This window comes from Octopus bimaculoides, chromosome 4, assembly GCF_046866305.1.
Source record: "Octopus bimaculoides isolate indiv1 chromosome 4, ASM4686630v1, whole genome shotgun sequence".
NCBI lineage: Eukaryota > Metazoa > Mollusca > Cephalopoda > Octopoda > Octopodidae > Octopus > Octopus bimaculoides.
In genome coordinates, this window is record NC_142931.1 from 65,820,989 (window position 1) to 65,842,599 (window position 21,611).

Here is a 21,611-nt window from a genome sequence, read left to right on the forward strand (position 1 = left end):
TATATATATATATATATATGCAGATTCGGCATGATTATATATATATATATAATCATGCGAATTCTGCATTTGAAAATAAATTATCATCTTATTCATATACCTATATATATATATATATATATATATACAAACACACAAAACCTTACAAAAATTTGAAAACTTCTAGGTCAGACAATACCCTAAGAGAGTTCTTGAATGAGGATAGTAAACTGATGATTGCTCTGGTAGGTCATTCTTAAAAATCATTTCAGAGGTAATAAAAGAATAGGCTTCATATTTAATGCCTAGAAAACTGAAGTTATCTGTCAATGGCACACAACACTGCCTCCTCTATTCCACACATTCTCAGTGCAATACCAATGATTAAGCACACTTCTGAACTCAAATACTGAAGTAGAATAATTTCCAACAAATACACACTCTCCTAGATTATAAACTACTTTAGCTACCAACTGTAACCATTAGAAGTGTCAAGAAGAGGATTTTTTCTTTTTAAATAACCATCTTTGCATTCTCACCAGACAGGGTATATTTCCATCCTCCTATATGGGTGTGAGACATAGACCAGATATAGTATACATTAAGATACTCAAAGGCTTTATAGCATCAGTCTTTTGGTGACAATAAGTTACACACCTGGAAATCCTCTATGAAACCTACAACAGTTCAGAAATATTTTAAGAAGGTTTGGACAATTACTGTTCCTGTCTGACCCATGCTTCCCTGTAGGATTTACTGCAGCTACACTATGGTCATGATACAGTCATCTAAGAATTCATAAGTGAAATAATATGGTCATTATCAAATTCAACAGAAAACCCCACTAAAGAAAGCAGACATATATATATATATATATATATATATATATATATATATATATATATGTATATATGGTGGTTGCCTACTCCTTATGCAGAGTCTAACCACCTCCCGTACCTACACCCTAGATCCATCATGGCGTCTGATGTGGCTTTTTAAGCCAGACAATGTATTGAAAATACACCCACGATACATACATAAACATGTATATAAATATGTATGTGTGTGTATATATATATATATATATATATATATATTTATTTATGTGTTTCAGCCAAGTGGCTGCGGTCATGTTGGTGCATGATATATATATATAGATATATATATATAGATAGATAGATAGATAGATATATGAAAATACATATATCTGTGTATACATGCACATTTATATACAAATACTATAGATATGAACATTTACACAGACACACGAAATAAAACATGTGCTCGCTATGCTTTGAGCAAATCATTGAAAATCGGAAATTCAGGAAGTTTGACCAATTTTCAATACATGTAATAAGTGTAAGTTCCAACAGTGAAGCACAATCTAAACGCATACTTATAACAGAAACTTAATGGGAGAGTCTTTAATATGTTCAGATTAAATTATAGCTTGTTGCAGAGAGAAAATCAATATAATCTGACGTAAATTGAAATTCATTCTTCTGATTAGAGACAATGTTTTAATCAGAAAAGTTAATGGATATATATATATATATATATATATATATATATATGAAAAGAATAAAATAAAAAAGAGAAGGTGGGTAAACAGAGAGATATAGAAATATAAGGAAAAAGACAGAGTAAATATGAGAGAGAAAGGAAAGACTACGAGAAAGAAAAAGAAAAAAAGAAATTATAATAATGTTAGAAAATTGAAATGGAGCATGAAAGGGAGGGACAATGAAAATGAAAAAATAAATATATAAATTTTGTTTTTAGTTTCTTTATTATGTGAGAAAAAGGAAAAAGAAACAAAAGTGAAAATACAAAGAAGTTATTTTGAAGTGCTACAATATATTTACAATTCACTGCAATGGATCGACAATTCATGTCGAAAGTTATTCTTTGTTATTTTCTCTATGTTCTCAATATCTTTAATCTTTTGATAACTGTTTTTTTTTTCAACTTTTTTATTTTATTTGTGTGTGTGTGTGTGTGTGTGTGTGTAGTATTCTTTAAATGTCTCAGATTTAATAAATAAGTGAATAGAAAAAAAGAATAAACTAATAAATGATATACTGAAAAGAACAAATACTATTTTTCAATGATTACTATTCGATGTATCTAAATACTTCAGGAGTAGAAAATATTTACATAACTTACCAAATATGTTACTCTCATGTTAGTTTTGAAACTACTTTGGTGAAATAACAATATTTTACAATTTTGTTTTTATTTTGTGCTTGTATAATCTTTTCTCTTGCTTCTCTTTTTTGATCTCTTCCTCCATGCACATACACACACACACACAACAAACAGATAGGTAAACAGAAAGCATGGTACTTATTTTCAATTAGGATGACTGAAGAAAGTGAAATGATGTAGTTGGCCTAAGGTTAAAATGTGATGCTTGTTCTAATGTTTGAAGTCATGACTTTTGGTTTGTCAGTTCAACACCTTATCTACTCAGTTTGCATGTCTCCTGGCTTTCCTTGTCTTTCACTCTCCTTCTTCAACATATATATATATATATATATATATATATATATATATATATATATATATATAGATATATTTATATATATTGTAAACATATATGTAATTATTATATGTAGTGCTTACATCAACACACTCAAACATAATTATACACACACATGCACATTCATGCATACACCTACACCATAAAGATACATAATTTCTTAATGTAAGAGTTCATAAACATTTATTGTATAAATAATATCAGTAGATAGATCAATAGCTTTTAACATTTCAACATTCTCCCCTATCATCCCATTGATTTTTCTGACTAGCTCTAGTAAAGCATTCAGCTGTAAAACCACTGTTCCAGTCTTACATGCTCTAGTACACATAGTCTTACGTTTTCAAAACTCCCCAATCATACTTGAATACTTTGAAGCATTTTGGCACATTACCAAATTTTCTTAGACATACTCTGTCTAAATTTTAGAAGAATAAGCCTTCATAAAAAAAAAAAACCCCAAAAAAACATGATGGTGTTAATGGTAGTTGTGATGGTAATGGTGGCATTGAAACTGGAGATTATGTTGATGATGGAGGTGACAGTGTTTGCGACAGAGAAACTGCGATAGCAAATGTATTACAATGAAACACATTAACCAATTCTATGATTTGATAGTGATGGTGGCAACAATGGTCATGCTGGTGGTGATGATGATGATGATGATGATGATGATGATGACACTCTCTATTATGATAGTGCTGAAGGCCGAATAAAAAAAAGAGAAGATATACTTAATATCAATTTCTAAAGGCAGTTAACACAAAGACAACATATACTGTTTCTGACTCCTAACACCAATCCATTAGCTGTCAGTTATCCTTCTTTAGTTTGACTGATTCTAAATAAAAGTGACCAGATAACAAAGTAAGCTAAGAAATTCAACCTCCTGTAAACTGTAATGGCTTTTGAAAGTGATTCATTGTTGAAAAAGGATAATTTTAATCAATCAGTTATTAGACATATGCTACCCTAGCATAATATAGTGCCACTCGGAGCGATAACAAATTATTGTGGGTAAGAAAAATGTAAAATGTCTCCATTTATCTTTGCTGAGAAAACCAAATATTAAATAAAACCATTTTAATACAATTCATTTTTGAGAAGAGACATTTCATCCTCGTAAGCATTGATTAATTATGATGGCTATTAACAAGTCACTGATTATACAATTAATGGATAAAATGATAAGCTTCTACTATTAGAGATATGGCCTTGTCATTTCTATACCATTACCCTGATACTTATAATCTATTAATTAAATAATGTAACAAGCAAAAGGAGAACTATTTCACTAAATATGTTGAGATTTCAAGCTAGCTTGTATAAGAAAATGAAAATGAAAAAAAAGATGGTTGTTTACATGTAGTAAAACCTATCAGGTTATTAACCTCCAATTTTCTAGTGGTAATTATATTATTACAAGGTTAACTCTGCAGATATACGCATCTGATGAGATGATTCGATTCAGGAATTGCTTTTTATTATTGATTGAATTAAATTTATTTAACCTGCTGATGTTATTCAGAAATTCATAAGAATTACCCATTCTCATTCCCCTATTATGAATTTATTCTTAAATTTAAAAAATGTTTACAATAATAAATATATATTCAGGTCAATATATATATATATATTCATTTGTGTGTGGACATATATATATATACATCTACAAATAGCAGCAGCTCAGATGATGTAACCATTTTATCTTCTATTCTCACAGTCAAAGGGGATCTTTAACTGTGAAACTTACTAGATGAATACACTAGTGAATATACCTTGAAAAAAACACCTTGTATATTCTCTATAAATCTGTAGAACTATGCTCACTGGATTCTGGCAAAACCCCTAAATTGCTAACTTATGCCAACATGGGAAGTGGACATGATAATGATTATGATATGCATGCAACCTATATTCACGTACATATATTGGGTCATCCCATAAATAATGTGGTTTTTTTATACATTTTTTATTTTTCATAAATTAAGATAAAGTTATTTTTTAATCTAAAATATACTCTCCTTCATTTTCTATAATGTTGTTCTATCAATCTAGACTTGCAAGGCCCCTCTTCCAATGTTCCCTTGTCCATGATGGAAAATACCCCCCCCAGTTCTGTTCTGACCTTGTTCTGTCCAAATGATTTTCAAGACTGCAGAATAAATGACAATCAGATGGGTCAATGTCCAGTTAATATAGTGGGTGAGGCATCATTTCCCATTCAAACTGCTCCAGCCTTTGAAATGTCATTCTCACTGTCTGTGGCTGATGGACGAACACCTTTTTGTCTTGAAAACAAAGATGGTCATTTTTCTTCTAGTGCTGACTTAGGCCACTCAAGCTGTTCACAGAAGATCTTTGTTATCGTTTGGTTTTGGTTCAAAAGTTCAAAGTGGACTAAACCTTTCATATCCCACCAGATGGCAACACCTTACGTGGGTGAAAACCTTCTTAAGCCTGGGGTGCCAGTGTTTCTCCTTTCCCTACCCACTGTTTTTGGTGCTTCACATTTTTATAGAGAACCTATTTCTCATTACCAGTCACTATTTGGTCAAAAAAAGGTTTATTCATGAAACATGACACCAAAGAAGAGCACACATTCACTCTCTGCACACAATTAGACTTGGAAAGTTTGTGAAGAACCCACTGACCCAATTTTCTCACTTTTCCAATGACACGCAGGTGTTGATGAATGGTTGAATGACCAAATCCAAGCTTCTCTGTTAGTTCCTCAACAGTTACAAACAATGGTATTTTGTTCCACCAGGGTTTGCAGAACGTCCTCGTTGAGCTCTACAGATCTTCCCAGATGAGGCTCGTCTTCTAGGCTGTAGGTTCTGGCTTGGAATTTCTGGAACTACCATTGACACTGGCTTACGCTTATTGTCTGATCCCCATATACTGCATTAATATTCCTTGCACTGTTGCCTTTATTGAACTCATAAAGCAAAATATGCTGAATATGCTCCTTTGTCACTTCCATTATAGCTTTGAAAATATAACTATGAAAATTGAACTGCAGTTTTCAAAACTTGCACTAAGAATAAGTTCAAGGAAGAATTACTACCTGCTTTTATAACAAGTTGATGCTGGTATTTCATCTTGTCCCCCTCCAACTTTTACTTCATGCAATTGAAAAAAACTGCATTATTTATGGGATGACCCAATATATTCATATATAAATATACATATATATATTCATATATAAATATATATAATACATAAGTATATATTATATATATTATACATTTATATAATATATGAATATATAAGTATATATAAATGTCTGTAGCACACGCACACATTATATATACAGTAATCCATTGACTACTGCAGGTGTTACATTCCAAAGCACCCCCGTGATAGATAAAAATCCATGAAGTAGAAACAGTACCGTACTGTATATTTTTGTTATTATTTTTTTAATTTGTATATATTTATTTTATCATGAATGCAGAACAAAACCACACACCTCCTGACTTTTGTCTTCCATACAGTATGTGGATTCTTTGATTACTCATTTACTATGTATTTTCTTTTAATATATTTTAATTAATGTGTTATACTGTGCAGTACTGTACTGTATTTCTATTTATTAATTTATTGATATTTAGGCGTGAAAATGCTCATTTTACCACAGAAATAATTAAAATCTAAAATAATATAAATACCTATTGGCTGCAGAAACCCGCGATATACTGAGGAGTCTGCAATATAAATTTACATATGTTAGCCAGAAAAATCCAAAATGTACTGAGGGTGCGATAGGTGAACCGCAATATAGCGAGTAATTACTGTATGTGTGTGCGTGTGCATGTGTGTGTATATATATATAAGAGGATAATTTTATAACTCCGGTTAAACAGAAAAGCAATTTTGTTAATCCGAAGAAAAAAAAAAGAAATAGGACTGCAGCTGGAAGTGCTCAGGTGACACCGAGGCGAAAGGAGAAATAAACTGAAAGGTATGATGAATAAATGTTCCAATCAGTCATTAAAACAACAGGGCACCCAATGGTAAAATGCAACAGTATAAAATATACACATATACATGAATAAAAGGTGATAAAACCTAAAAGAGTGAAGTTGAATGAAGAAAAATATACGGAATAAATTAATGCATAATAGAGGCGACTAAAAATTTAAGGTAATGGAGCTAAAATAATATATATACATAAACATACAAGAATATAAATATAAAAAACAAAGTGTAAGGTAACCAGAACAGAGTCCATTCAAGACCATCTCTATGATCATTTTAAAGGATGCCACTTTACATCGTTAATGTACAATCCATTAAAGAATTCCAAAGGCAACCCCTTTTCATCTGGAGAAAACTTACAGACTTCACATTTCTGGTTATCACATTATACAATAATACTTATATATCCGTATATATATAAGACAGGATGTGTGTGCGTGCATGTGTGTGTGTGTGTACGTGATTGTACTTTATGCACGTCCACAAATTAGCACGCATGTTGCTCCAATTTTAGGAGGAGATTCGTCATGACCCTATCTGCATTTTAGTCAACTTTTTCTCTCAGAGGCACCCGTGTATAGCTGTAAAAATCAATAAACTTTTACCAATTTTGAAGTTTGTTGACATGGCGAAGTCAAATCTGTGTGTACGCGCGTGAAGGAGAGAGAGAGAAAGAAAGAAAGAAATAGTTTGTTTGTGACAAGGGGAGTTACAGAGTGTTTGCTAGCATCTAGCAAAAAAAAGTCAACAAAAAGTGGGAAAGGGAGACAAAGCATCTAAGGAAAAAAAAATTTTCTAGCCAAGACAGAGTTTGTTTGCCAGAGTCTAACAAAAAAAAAAAAAGGAACGAAAAAGTGGAAGAGGGAGACAAAGCGTCTAACGAAAGAAAATGTAGGTAAGGAAGACAGAGTAAGTGTAAAATGTAAAATGCTTTTTTTTCTTAAACATGAGATATAGTTTAAAATATAAGATGTTTTTGAAAGACACTATATATACTTTCTCACACAACAATTAAAACATATTTATTTTAAATCATTTATTTATTTTAAATCGTTCATCTTTCTCCCCCTCTCACTCTCACGTACACGCACACATATATTACTTTGGGAGCAAAAGAGTTTTGTTTATATTTCACAACAACTAGGAAACAAAAAGGTATGTAACAATTTGTCAGTCACCCCCCACCAACCCGTTTTTCGGACCACAAAAAGGGTTTGGTAATTTTTCAGATTAACACCCGCACGATTTCCACTAGGGTGTTACAGTTAGGGTTTTAGAGTTAGGGTTAGGGCTTTATACGGTTAGGATTAGGGTTAGTGTTAGGGTTAGGATTAGGATTAGGGTTGGTGTTAGGGTTACGGTTTTAGGGTCAGGGTTAGGGTTAGGGTTTAGGTTTAGAGTTAACCTAGAAGGGACAGGCCCCTTATTTTTTGGTTAAGGATGTTGGTAAGTTTTCCTAAGTTACTCCAATCCAGATCCTCAATGCAAACCTTCAGATCAACCTTCTCCTATGCAGATCTCTAATAATGCAACTTAAAAAAAAAGTCAATGAGTGGAAATAACCAATAAACTGATTCCTTATGTGATTTCCCAATCCAATTGCCAGCAAACCATTTTCAGCCAAACCAATTTCAACGGATTTCGGTCAAATCTGATGTCAATGTTACTTATTTTGGTTTGAAATAAAGCACTTGATCACTTAATAATCCTAGCTTAATCCCGGGCAGCGCCGGGCTATACTGCTAGTATATATATATATATATATATATATATATATATATATATATATATATATATATATATATATATATATGTATGTATACACACACACATACATTGAAGTATCATTGTATATAATAATGTTTTATTTAATCATTATCAAACTAAGATGTACTTATCATCCACCCTTGTATTTGTTCACTTCTGCTATTATCAATACCAACTTTACTGTACCCTCACCATATATTCCTGTCTTTTTCATCTGATTTTCTTATCATATTCCTTCCCTTTAAATCTAGTCCTTTTGAACTCTCTCTTCCTCTCTCCTCATTCTTCCTCCTAAGTCACCTGGGCAAACATACATGCTTTAGGTTATTGAATATGCTCTACACTCTACACCACCACCCTCCATACCTTTCTACTGTCATTGCTTCCTCTTCTTGGTTCACACACCTTGGGTTACTAAGCACTCTAGAATTTTACTGTGTACATAGTACCCTATCTCCTGTGATGGTGCTAAAACAAAACTCACCTTGCTCCTTCTATAGCTGAAGGGTAAATGATAAATGAAGCTACCTATTTAGAGTTGGTGTCACAAAAATGCATCGAACATACAGTATAAAGTGATTGGTAAATAAGCAGAGAAAGTATAGAATGGTCAGGTCCCTTCAATCTTGTCTCATCGAGATTTACTCAGTCTCTCAGGCTGATGACATGAGAAAATTCTGTTAAGTGACAGGAAATAGAAAGAGCATCTGATCACAGAAAGAAAAGACTAGCTAGACAAGACATGAGTACCAGCCTTTTGGAATAGTAGCTCCTAATAAGAAATGACTTTGATGATCTGTCCAGTCAATACTAGCATCAGAGGTGGACATTAAACAATAATGATGATGATGTTCTGAATCAGTCTTTTAGATTGTATGAATGGATAGGCACAAACGTGGTTTATAGGTGCAGGCATGGCTGTGTGTTAAGAAGCTTGCTTCCCAACCACATGAATCTGGATTCAGTCCCACAGCATGGCACCCTGGGCAAGTGCCTTCTACTATAGCCTCAGGCTGACCAAAGCCTCATGAGTGATTTTGGTAGACAGAAACTGAAAGAAGCTCCCCATGTATGTGTGTTTGTGCGTGTGTGTGTGTGTGTTTGTCTGTCCCCAGCTATCACTTGATAACCGATGCTGGTGTGCTTTTCTTTTTGTCCCCATAACGTCGAGGCTCAGCAAAAAGAGACTGATAGAATAAGTAACAGGCTTAACAAAATAAATACTGGAGTTGATTCATTTCACTAAAAGATTCTCCAAAGTAGTGCCCCAGCATGGCCTCAGTCAATTGACTGAAACAAGTAAAAGGAAAAAAAAATAATTAAAAAGAATAAAGGGGAAAAAAACCATAAACCAAGAAAGATTATCAAATTAGTTTATTCGGTAGACACTAAAATTAGGTTGTGTAACCTAATTCAAATTTAGGAAAAAAAAATAAACAAATAATTTCAGAGGTGATGGAGTGAATGATGTATGCAACAAATTCTTAATTAATTGAAATTTCTCACTTAAAGAGAAAAAAAAACAACTTTAATGCTAATTGTTAGGCTCAAAGAAAAGGGGAAATAATTTTAAAAAATATAAAAAAACAAGCAAAAATGATTTCCATGCTCAGGAGGAGAATCTGACGTTTGCTTTCCCCTAAGCATATAAATTCATTCTGTGAAATTATTGTATATTTTTTTAAGATTATCTACTACTCTGTGAGAGTTGCCAACAATTCCCATGAAGTTTTGGCTTGTTCACCCAAGAGAGAAATTTTAATTAACTGAGGATTTTTTGGTGTATTTCATTCAGTACATCGCAGCTCAGCTTAATTTATTTATCTACATTCATGCCAATGATTCTCATGAGTTACTTCCCTTGACATTTAAAAAAAATAGTTATTGAAAACTAAGTAATTAAATATAATAAATTATGAGCTATTTATAAATCTTTTTCACTTTATATCTATCACATTTAAACTTTATTATTCTTAAGAGAGCTTTATCTTGTAGTTTTGTTATAATAAATTGCTTGCAATCTTTGATAGTATCTTACATAGTAACATAACTGTTCTACAAAGATTTGGCAGTTATCTAATTGAAAGATTGGTGTCAGATAAGCTAAAACGTTTTCCTAAGTAGATCTAACTTTACTGAAGTGTATGGGCTGTACTTTCTAAAACTACTTCAGAGAAATATTGTAAGTTAGGCAGTGATGTGTTTGATATTGAAATTATCTATAATGAAATGTTAAGTTCAATAAATTATTTATATTTTAATTTTAAAAAAGTGGTTTGCAAATGTTGAAAAGTGTAGGAATGACAAGCTAATACTTCAAAGAAAATGCTAGCATTTTACAGTTAAATTTGAAAGTTGTCCACATTAGTTTAAAATGAACACTTGTCCTATCAGTTAACTTTTGTCTACCAGGAGAAATCTGAAATGACAGACCAATACAATCTAACTTTACACAGAAATGTGAACTGGAAATAAGTTGAACTAAAATTGCAGATGAGAAAGACACAGAGTACTTGGCAACTTGCTTGATATCAGATAAAAAAGAAGAAATAAATGCTAATGCATTTTATTCAAATGGAAATCAAAAATTGTAAAAACAAAACAAGAGCAATATCTATTTAATCCATGAACACATCATATAGAGATTTCCAAGAATTTGGAAGTATATCTTTGTTAGATTTTTCTGAAAATATATAATAAATCTTTAACTTACTGTATGTTCTTTTTTCATCTACTGATTAATTTTTTGAGTAGGATCAAAGCATATCTTAAAGGAAAGTAATATATTTGACTGACCTAATTCCATTATAGCTTTAATATTTATATCATACACAATTTCAAAAGATGAGTTAAATTTAAAATTAAAGACTTGAAGAATTAAACTAGATGTATATAGAGTAAAGAAAACTAGTGCTGTTTCCTATTTCTTCTGAACTAACACACCACCCATTTTTAACATGTCATAATTAACATATATATATATATATATATATATATATATATATATATATATATATATATATATATATATATATAATTAACAATTTTGTATGTTACTTTTGTAATCACATATAAGTTTAACTGTACACTGATTGAGAGTTTTATGAGAAATCAATCTGAGAAAATTCTGATGTCAATTTCCAGTGAAGAATATTATTTAAAAAAAATTAATACTAAACCAGACTTTCAAGGACATGATACAGGAAATATGTTAAAATATGTTCATTAAGATAACACAAGAAGCATACACAAAAAGCAAGGTATTCAGCATTAATGCAGTTATAAATATGTTTTTAAGATGTAAAAACTTTTGTTTTGGTTATTTTCTAATAAACATAGTTACTAGATTTTCCAGATCATAAAATTACTCAAAAGAATTTGAAGTTTGTTACAAGCTAATTGCAAGTAAGAAATCTTCCACTTTGTTTTGATAATGATTTTGATTTGAGAGTTGCACTATTTCACAAGTTTAAATGCAGTGGTAGAAACAGAGATTTATTAGATTGTGCATCTAAACTTTTGACATTAATCAATGTGAAATTGTAGTACATGAAAACATAAATATATTCTCAGTTTCTTTTTTATTATTGTTGATAGAAGTAAATACTAGTGAATGTTCAATAATAATTCCAAAATGTTGCAATTAATTCAGGTTATATTAAAAGTATTTATATTTCTAGAACTCTCTTTTTGGAATAATTCAGTCTAGAAACTTTAACTCCTCCTACAATAAATCTCTCTAATTTTATACCATCATGTCAACTTCAGTAAATTTTTAATGTATTCATATTTATGGGTGTTATATATTGTACAATGTATGTACAACTTTCTAGTCAGACTGATAATTTATAAATATATATATATATATCATCATTATCATCATCATCGCTGTATAACGTCCACTTTCCATGCTGGCATGGGTTGGACAGTTTGACTGAGAGCTGGTGAACCAGAAGGCTGCACCAGATTCCATTCCAAGCTGACAATGTTTCTACAGCTGGTGAACCAGAAGGCTGCACCAGATTCCATTCCAAGCTGACAATGTTTCTACAGCTGGATGCCCTTTATAATGCCAACCACTCCGAGAGTATAGTAGGTGCTCTTTACGTACCACAGGCCTGAGGGCCAGTCAGGAGGTACTAGCATTGGCCATGCTTGGATGGTGCTTATATTGTGTTGAAATAGATATTCATCATCATATGTCAAGGAACAACAATTACATATATATATATATATATATATATATATATATATATATATATATAGAGAGAGAGAGAGAGAGAGAGAGAGAGAGACACACACATACACACAAATATATATATGTAGGTACACACACATATATACAGATATACATATATATGCATATATACATATGCATGCATGCGCGTGCACACACAGACACACCATTCTGTGTATCATACTCAAAGTAGATACCTAACAGAATCTGAGAAGTGTTGTCATGGTATATGGTATGCCTTGGGCATCATAACTTTTGTTTGGTAGAGTCCATTCCTCTCCAGATCTGCCATGTTCTGAAGTGCTAAAACAAAACCATTCACTTTTATATGTTATATAGATTTAATACCAAAAGTAACTTAAATTATCAATGACGTTTGTGCAAATGTCCCAATTATCAGTTTGAAGCAAAAAATAATCACCGAATAAAAGTCAGTAAGATCAAACCCAGCTCACTTATATATAGCAATATTTAAGCAATTTACAATATTTAAAAATATAGTCTTTTCTATCTACTGCTGGTATATATTTATACTTGCAGTATAAATATATTTTGCAGTATATATTTTTACGGCAACATAAATATATCTAATCTTCTGCTATTTTATTCGTTTCAGTCATTGAACTTTGGCAATGTTGGGTACTACCTTGAAAGGTTTAGCGAAACAGATTGACCCCAGTACTTATTTATTAAGCCTGGTCCTTATTTTATTAGTATATTTTGTTGAACTTCCAATTGTCAAGGGCTGTAGAGTTTAGAAACTTAAACACAAAGACACAAAAATACACACACACACACACACACACACACATCCACACACAATGTGCTTCCATAGTTTCTGTCAACCAAATTCATCCACAAGGCATTGGACGACTTGGGCTATAATAGAAGACACTTGCCCAAAGTGTTGTACAGCGAGACTGAACCCAAAACCACATGGTTGCAAAGCAAGCTTCTTAACTGCACAACCATATCAAAATTGTGGAAGAGATCAACCCAATCCAATTGAATATTTTAAGAAAGAGGCAAAGAGAGAGATGTAGAAAGAAGTTTTATAATGTAAAACCAGATGGGTTCAATAATGATGGATTAAGTTTTAACTAAATAACGGAATAGATGTAGAATTTTTTTTTTTTTAAGGAGCAAAGAAAATTACATTTGTTTACTACTTTATCATTTATTTTTGATATATCTGCTGAAAGAAAAGAAAATTAGTAGAATCTAAGTAATGTGAAAAATTTCATGTATAAATGTTTTGGTTTTGTCTTTCCTACATTGTACAAGAAACTTGATTCTATTTTCCTTCAGGTAAATAATTTCAGGTTCACCTTTGCTTTATATTTTCTGTAGATTATATATCAAAGCAAAGGAATCAAGAGTAAGAATGTTTCTCTATTCATGATATGTGGAAGCAAAAATAAACAAAATAAAATATATATATTATTCTTAATTAAATTACTCCATTAAAAATGTAAAGAAAAACAAACACCTTAGCAGATGTGGTTCTTCTTTAAAATACATTTTATTTTCTGTTGAAATTTATTTTTCTTATCTCTTGAATTATTTACCTCAAGGTTCTGATCATGTTTTTTACTGATAAGATTGAAACACATTCAAGTATATAAAGATCATTCAAAAGAGGCTATGAAATAAGATAAAAGCATTCTACTTTGGAAATCAGGTTTATGTCTTACTGAACACATGACTGGAAATATCTAGCACAAGTGATATTTAATCTATCTTTGACTTTCTGTTGCTCTTTATTTCTTCCTCTCTTCCACTTTATCTCTCTTTCACTTACCTAAATTCCTTTAATTCTTTTTTTTTCTATTTAGCTTTGTGTGAGAAGATAATTTTCGGTGCATCATGCTTCTTTGGACACTACTTTACAGTATGTATATGGCAAATGTTTCAAGGTTTTTAACAATTGCATAATTTAAAAAAAAATAAAGATGCTTTTGACCATTCTATAAATGCATTTTATGAGTAAAGATAAAACAGGCAATCAATTGAAATAACATTGATGGAGGTAGGACACTAATTACGATTAGATGGTTCAACTTTAAATATGGCAGAATATGCATTACATTTCTGTTAGCACATAGATATTTATTTTAAAGCACTATATTTTACCTTGATTACATCTAAGTTTCTATTCTTTATATATTCCCTTTTGAAAAGTGGCTATGTTAAGAAATTGTATGAGCTGCAAGTGACCAAAACATCAGAAATAAAATACAATAATGTCTAATACTAACCAAATGATTTATAAACTCCACAAAGTTCTATTTGTAGTTTCCATCAGCAAGTACAGCTTTAGTAAATCACTTATACATGTATGACATGAGCTATTGTTAATAAGATTATAATTTTTCAGACTATTATTTATGTCTTTAATGAAGAAACATATTTTAATATTTACATCTACATCAATTCAGTAGCATATCGTGGAGTATTTGAGGAATGCTGACTGCACAGGGCAGCCACTTTATGTACATGCATTTGCCATAGTCTGCAACATTTAAAGGAGTTGGCCAGTTTGGCTTTTGTACAAGACAGCAAAACCTATGCTATGCCACTGCATTTTATAAGTGTACCAGACTAGATTTGAACAAGTTACTTATATTTCTAAATCAGTTATAATGAAGCTCTTACAAAGTTTTGTACTAGATGCATATATAGTATTAAGATACCTGATGATGACTGGAATTCAAATCAATCAAAAATGCAAACATAGATATAAAAAAATATTTCATTTCTAAAGAGGAAGCTAAGAGTCAGTGAAATTATATTCATATTACAGATATGTTACACATATATTTCAATTAAAATGGTTGTTAATTATTCACATATGGAAATCTAAAAAATATTCAAAATATCATAACAGAAATACTGATTTATTTTCAAACTCTGTCTTAGATTGTAAAACGCAAGTAGTCAAGTGCTTACAGCATCAATTAACTGGTTAAGGTATTGGTTAAGTAGCACTTACTGTGTCACTGGAGAGGAAATTTAATGCTATATTACTTCAGTTTATCAAGCTGAAGAATTGATGCCAAGTCTCCTGGTGAAGGCACCAATAATCAACCTTTGACTCTTATCTGCTTAACAACACAAATACAAGTGTTAAGAACCAAATTTATAGACCATTGGAGTTGGCAAAAAGATTAAGCTATATTAAATACCATTGATGACATCAATCTATACAAAATTATGATTTATCCATTCAACAGATATAAATGTACGCTGGAATTCCACTGAATATTTCCTCTAAGCTTATTATATTGCACTTGTGTCTACTGTCAAACTAAATAAAAAGTGCCAGTAATACTAGTATAGTTTATTAACTATACAACACTTCTGCAAATTTTGCCCTTGTATCTAATCAACAAAATCTATTTCAAGATAGATTAAGTAAAAGTTAACCCTTTAACATATCCAGACATCATTCTGTTGTCATAATTTCCTATCTTATAAAGGATATTTCCATGTATTTCTTGATTCAGGAATTTAATTCCAATATTTCAATTTGCCCAGAAGTAGAATAGCTATCAGATTTTTTGAAAAATCAGACAATATAGGAGATATTAATATTTTAGCTTAGGAGAAAATTGTCTCAGATTTAAGAAATACTACAGAAACCAGTACTAAACACCACTTCAAGCAACACTTGGTAAGGATCTGAGATTCTTTAGCAGAGTATTACACAATTATCTACTGATATGCAAGATATTTCATTTTAATGAAAGGAAAACAGAAAACATAGATACTAATGATGACTATCCTTTATTAGAATAGAAATTATCAGTATCAACATTAATTATATTAATAAAAATGATCTAACATACTTTTGCAGAGATAGTCTTCCTAAATATAGTGGATGAAAAAAAACCCAGTAAATTAATGTGTCTAATATAAAAAAAGACATGGAAAAAAAATCAATTTTCTATAATGGCTTTCATAAACCTAATTAGTGACAGTAAATGAATATCTATTTATAATACTGTATTATCATTTTTTTAAAAGTATTTTATTTCTTTAAGTAATTTTATCCAAATGAAGGTGATGATATTTAACCATATAAGTTACACCTAATTTCAGCTTCCCTCAATATTTGATTAAAAGCATAAATCTGAACCAACCCTGTACTAGTAATGTCTGATAAGTTGTTTTTTTAAGCAAGCATGCTAGTTTGTTCTTTTCTTTTTAGTTATTTTTGCCTACATAATTAAATAATCAATGAATAGAAAAACTACTGAAATTGTCTTTTTTATTTTCTTTAAAAAAAGAACCACAAAAAAATCAATCTTTTTAATGGGTGACTGAATTCTAGAGACTGACAATAGAATAGTCCCATGTTACTGACTTTTTTTATTTTCCAAACAAACTGTCTTGGTTATTGATCTGTGAAATGAACCACGAGAAAATAGATAAGTAACAGAATTCAAAACAAGTTTTTAAAATGAAACATAGTTTTGCCTTACTAAAAATCAATAAATAAAACAGAATAAATAAAAGATGATACATTTTTTGCTTGAACAACAAAATTAGATTGTCTATCATTAATAGGATCATTTGAGAATGAAGATATGCTGGTTGAAGTGCAATAAAATTAATGAATATTAACATTAATTTACGAACATTGTTGTCGTCTCATAGGGAAAATACAAGGTAAAAAATTAAATAAATTCAGAAATGATGCAATAACAACATCAGAAAACTAAAAATGAAAATATTATTTAGATATTATTCTTCCCAGTCATTAGTAGTAACAAACAAGCGATATAGAAAACAGTGTTTTGTACAAAATATTATTAGTTGGTACAAAGAAGCGATATAGAAAACAATGCATTGTACAAAATACAATTTTGTATAACATTTGTTGAGATAACCACAATTTAATGACTCTCATAAGTTGTAAAACTATCTTAGTGTTTTCCATGTATCCCTATTAGTTGGTGGATTAGTATCAAGTTACAAAGGACAAAAAAAAAAAATTGAAGAGATATAGATCCATCACACTATTTGCAAAAACAGAGATAAAAAACTGAAGGAGGATATAGCTGAAGATTTCTGGATGTCAGTGAGAGCCAGCTAGAAATGTGTTGGACAAAAAGGACGACTATATATTTTGATAACATTGTAACATGACTATTTTTAAATTCTAAAATGATTTGATTAATGGAAATTTTATGCATGAGTTTTCATTATGAGGTTCAAACTTATTAAGGTGGCTAATAGAATCTGTTATGCAACAGTTCATTTCACTAGTTATTTTTAATTTCCACCCATTAATAGAATATTTTAAGTTTTAAATTTTGTCTTCTAATGAATTCACATGGTTAAAGGGCAAGTGAATCTTAAAAAATTATATGAGCACTAACTAGTTAACTAAGGCTCTTGAGTTCTATTTTTGCCCTTTTTTCACTTATGTGTGTTTTTTCTTGCCTTTCACCACTTTATAGTGTAAGATAGGTATAAAGTATATAAAAATAATCAATAGGTTATGAAATTTTAAACAATCTGTTGGGTTTTGCTTAAACTAACCATGGTAACAGACATCTTATTTCAATAAGACTACATCTCTCCCTCAACACACACACACACGCACATAATACATGTATGTAAGACAAAAAAATATTATGAGTCTGTAATCTCTATTCAGAGGTAGGTTGTTTATACCCCTGCAGCAAAAAAAGTATAGAATAAGCTCCAGGCTTGAAAATAAGCACTGGAGTTGATTTGATCAACAAATCCTTTCAAAGTAGTGTCCCAGTATGGTAATAATTCTGATTGAAACAAGTAAAAAGAAAAAAATAAAGGAATAAAATAAGCGTTTTAAATTTTCAGTTTTTTCCTGAAACCTATTTTGGTAAATAGTAAATGAACATAATTGGCCCTCATAATTCTCTGGGTTAACAAGTGTGACAACAAACCAAGTAGAGAAGTTGGATACTATGATATCCAAAACATCTCTAAAAGGAAACATGGAAACATAAGAGTCTCTGAATCAGGAATTGATTATTTCATGAATTTGATTCACAAAAAAGCCTCACAGGTATATGGAAATGGTTACAAGATACCTCATATTTGAAACTAGAAGTTGAAATCAAGCTTTATAAATAAATTTTGTAAAAGGAAATTAATGGTCCATTTGGAAGTATATGTGGATTAAAAACAGAAACAAAATGATGTTCCATAACTATTCAACAGGGGCAAAGAAATTAAAACTTAATAAAAAAGATTTAAAAGGTCTTGATAACAGATATGACCACATATTTACACATGTGGGCAGTTTTCTTTTGGCAACAATTTTAAAGAAATACAGTCGTCACATCCTCTTCTTCATAGATCTATAGACTTTCATATCATTAAAATTGAGATGCTTATAAACAGATTAACTTCTGCCCCACTTTTTTGTCCTTAGCTCTTGCCCATATGATATATATGAGTGTGTATGTGTATATATAATTACCCAGTTGTAGATTCCAAACAAATGAAACTCCGACAACAATACAAGTTCCCTCCTGGTTTCCCCTGGATATACAGAAATACACATGAAGTTCTAAATACTGGTTATTTGAAGCCTTATTTAAATCTAAATTGCCCTATATCATTTCACACACACACCACAAACATACATACATATACACACACTTCCTCACAAATGCAAGCACACACTGAATTTCAATTATTACCATTCTGAAATAATACTTCACAACAATAGAAAAACAATTATCATTTCAGAGAGTTTAAAAGGAAATTAAAAACTGTCAAAGAAATTTTAATGGAAAAATCCATCTGAAACTCAAAACGGTATGCTTAATATTTCAAGAGAGGGAATTCAGACTTGACACTGATGTCAAATTTTGACATGACAAATGTCAAAGTTAAAGATTCTCATATGATGAGAATTATGACATTAAATTGATTATTTTGTTAATACTTCATTTTCTTTCTTTTAAAAAAATAAATACAAATTAATCTCATCATACATCTTGTAGTTTTATTTGGAATCCATAAAAGTTGTTTGACTATTTTTACTACTATCATCATCACTAATGTCATATTTTCACTATTCTCATTAATAAACATTAAAAACAAAGGTTACTGTAAAAGTTGTGCAGGCTTTGTAAGAGCTTCATTGTTCTAAATTGCAAAGGGGCAAGTTTTGTTGTTATGACACAAAACATGAATTTCCTAAATTTTCTGCATCATTTTACCTTGTCATTGTTTTTTTCTTTTCCAAACTGACACTAGTCTAGCTACAAATTTTCTTTTGTTTCTGCTTAACTTCAGTTATCAAAGCAGAATTCTTAGCAGCAATTACTGGCAGCTGATTTCTTGTGGTGATTACTCAAATACATGCAACAGTAAAAGAAAATTTATTCAAATCTCTCTGCTTATCCTTTAAATTTAAAGTGTTTATTGAGTTAATTTCCTTTACATTGTTTTCCTGTATCAAGTGATTTAGTAACCTGTTAACAATACACCTGGAATTTTATCAAATTCTTCTGAGAAAGGATGGAAGCAAAAAACCTAGGTGTATATAATCACACTTTGCTATAGAAGATTAAATTATAGCTAATAGCTAAATCAAGTATTCTATACATATTTATTTTTCCTTTTATTTTTCTTATTTTTCTTTGAAAAGAATATTGAATACATAGTTCGATCAATTGCAATCATTTTCATAAAACCTCTATGATCAATAAATGGAAATGAGATCAAATGCAATTATTGGTATTCTTGTTATATACAGAACCATATCTGTTGACCTATATAAATACTGATATTAACGGAAATACATATAAGCTATTACTTCAAAGACTGTATATGACCGTATTCACAAAGTTATATAATTATTAAGGGGGTATAAAAATATGCTTTTTTCTCTATGTATTCATGAATGCAAACACATGAAACAAACATACACACACATTAATGTGCGTGTGTGTGTGTGTGTGTGTGTGTGTGTGTGACAGATAGACTTAATCAAAATTATATCGTTTTAAATATAAAGAAAAAATATTGATAAGTATTGCCACACTCACTCACATATACATTTGACTAAGAAAGTCACCCACATGTTTGATAAGTTCAATGAGGAAATTTGAAAAAAATTTCATAGCCACTTTACGCTTGAAACCATAAAACGTCAAAGACTTAGTTGTGTATCCAATATATTTAATGTCTTATATCCAAGAAATATTCTGTAATTATACAGAACTAGAATGAGGATGAAGAGCTGATGAAACCTAAAGATGTACTTTGGCTCAAGTGATATGAGATTGTGGACAACATTTCCTCAAATTATGATGTGGCTGATCAAATACCAAAGTGAAAATTTACTTTCAGTTAGTTTTATATTCAAGTTTGGCACCAGTCTGCTAACTATGTAAGATATTTGTAAAGTACAAAAACATAATAATGAACAGGTTATGAAATTCTGAACCAAGTGTTGGGTTGTTTAAACTAACCATGGTAACAGCCATCTTATTTCAATAAAACAATATCTCTTTTTCTCTTCCCTACCACACACACACACACATAATGCATGTACATTCATTTATGCGAGATAAAGAGATTACGAGGGTGTAATTCCTGTTTATTTCATGTAAATTAACATATATGAAGGAACAGAAGGGCTGTTGTCAGCTAGTATGAAATAGTAAACATTAAACTAAATAATAATAAACAAGGCACTGAAATGGCTGTGTGGTAAGAAGCTCGCTTCCCAACCACATAGTTCTGGGTTCAGTCACACTGTGTGGCACCTTGTGAGTGGATTTGGTAGATAGAAACTGAAGGAAGCCAGTCATATATTTATATTTGTTCTTACACAGATAGACTCAACACTACATTAATATGTTCCTATATCACTTTTTTCCTATTTCAAATTTTGTTATGAAAATCCGATCAACTTTATCAGACACAGGCTCTCTGTAGTTTTATTGTAATATTCTTTTGTTAATACCTTTTTTGATGTTTTATTAGTTTTTCCACCGAAGAGAATGGTAATACCTAATTAAATTAATTAATTTATTATTTTAATTATTATTATAATTAATTTAATTTTTCTCATGTTTCCTTACATGTCAG

At 30.6% G+C, this 21,611-nt stretch overlaps 1 protein-coding gene across 1 annotated transcript in view; it reads right to left on the minus strand.

Moving 5' to 3' along the window:
- The window catches only part of LOC106882502 (suppressor of lurcher protein 1), a 1,283,613-nt gene that overhangs the window by 686,988 nt on the left and 575,014 nt on the right, over positions 1-21,611 (minus strand). Inside the window, exon 6 of the mRNA XM_089350836.1 lies at positions 6,196-6,231. Coding sequence (XP_089206962.1) covers positions 6,196-6,231 — 36 coding nt within the window. The remainder of the gene's footprint in view (positions 1-6,195; positions 6,232-21,611) is intronic.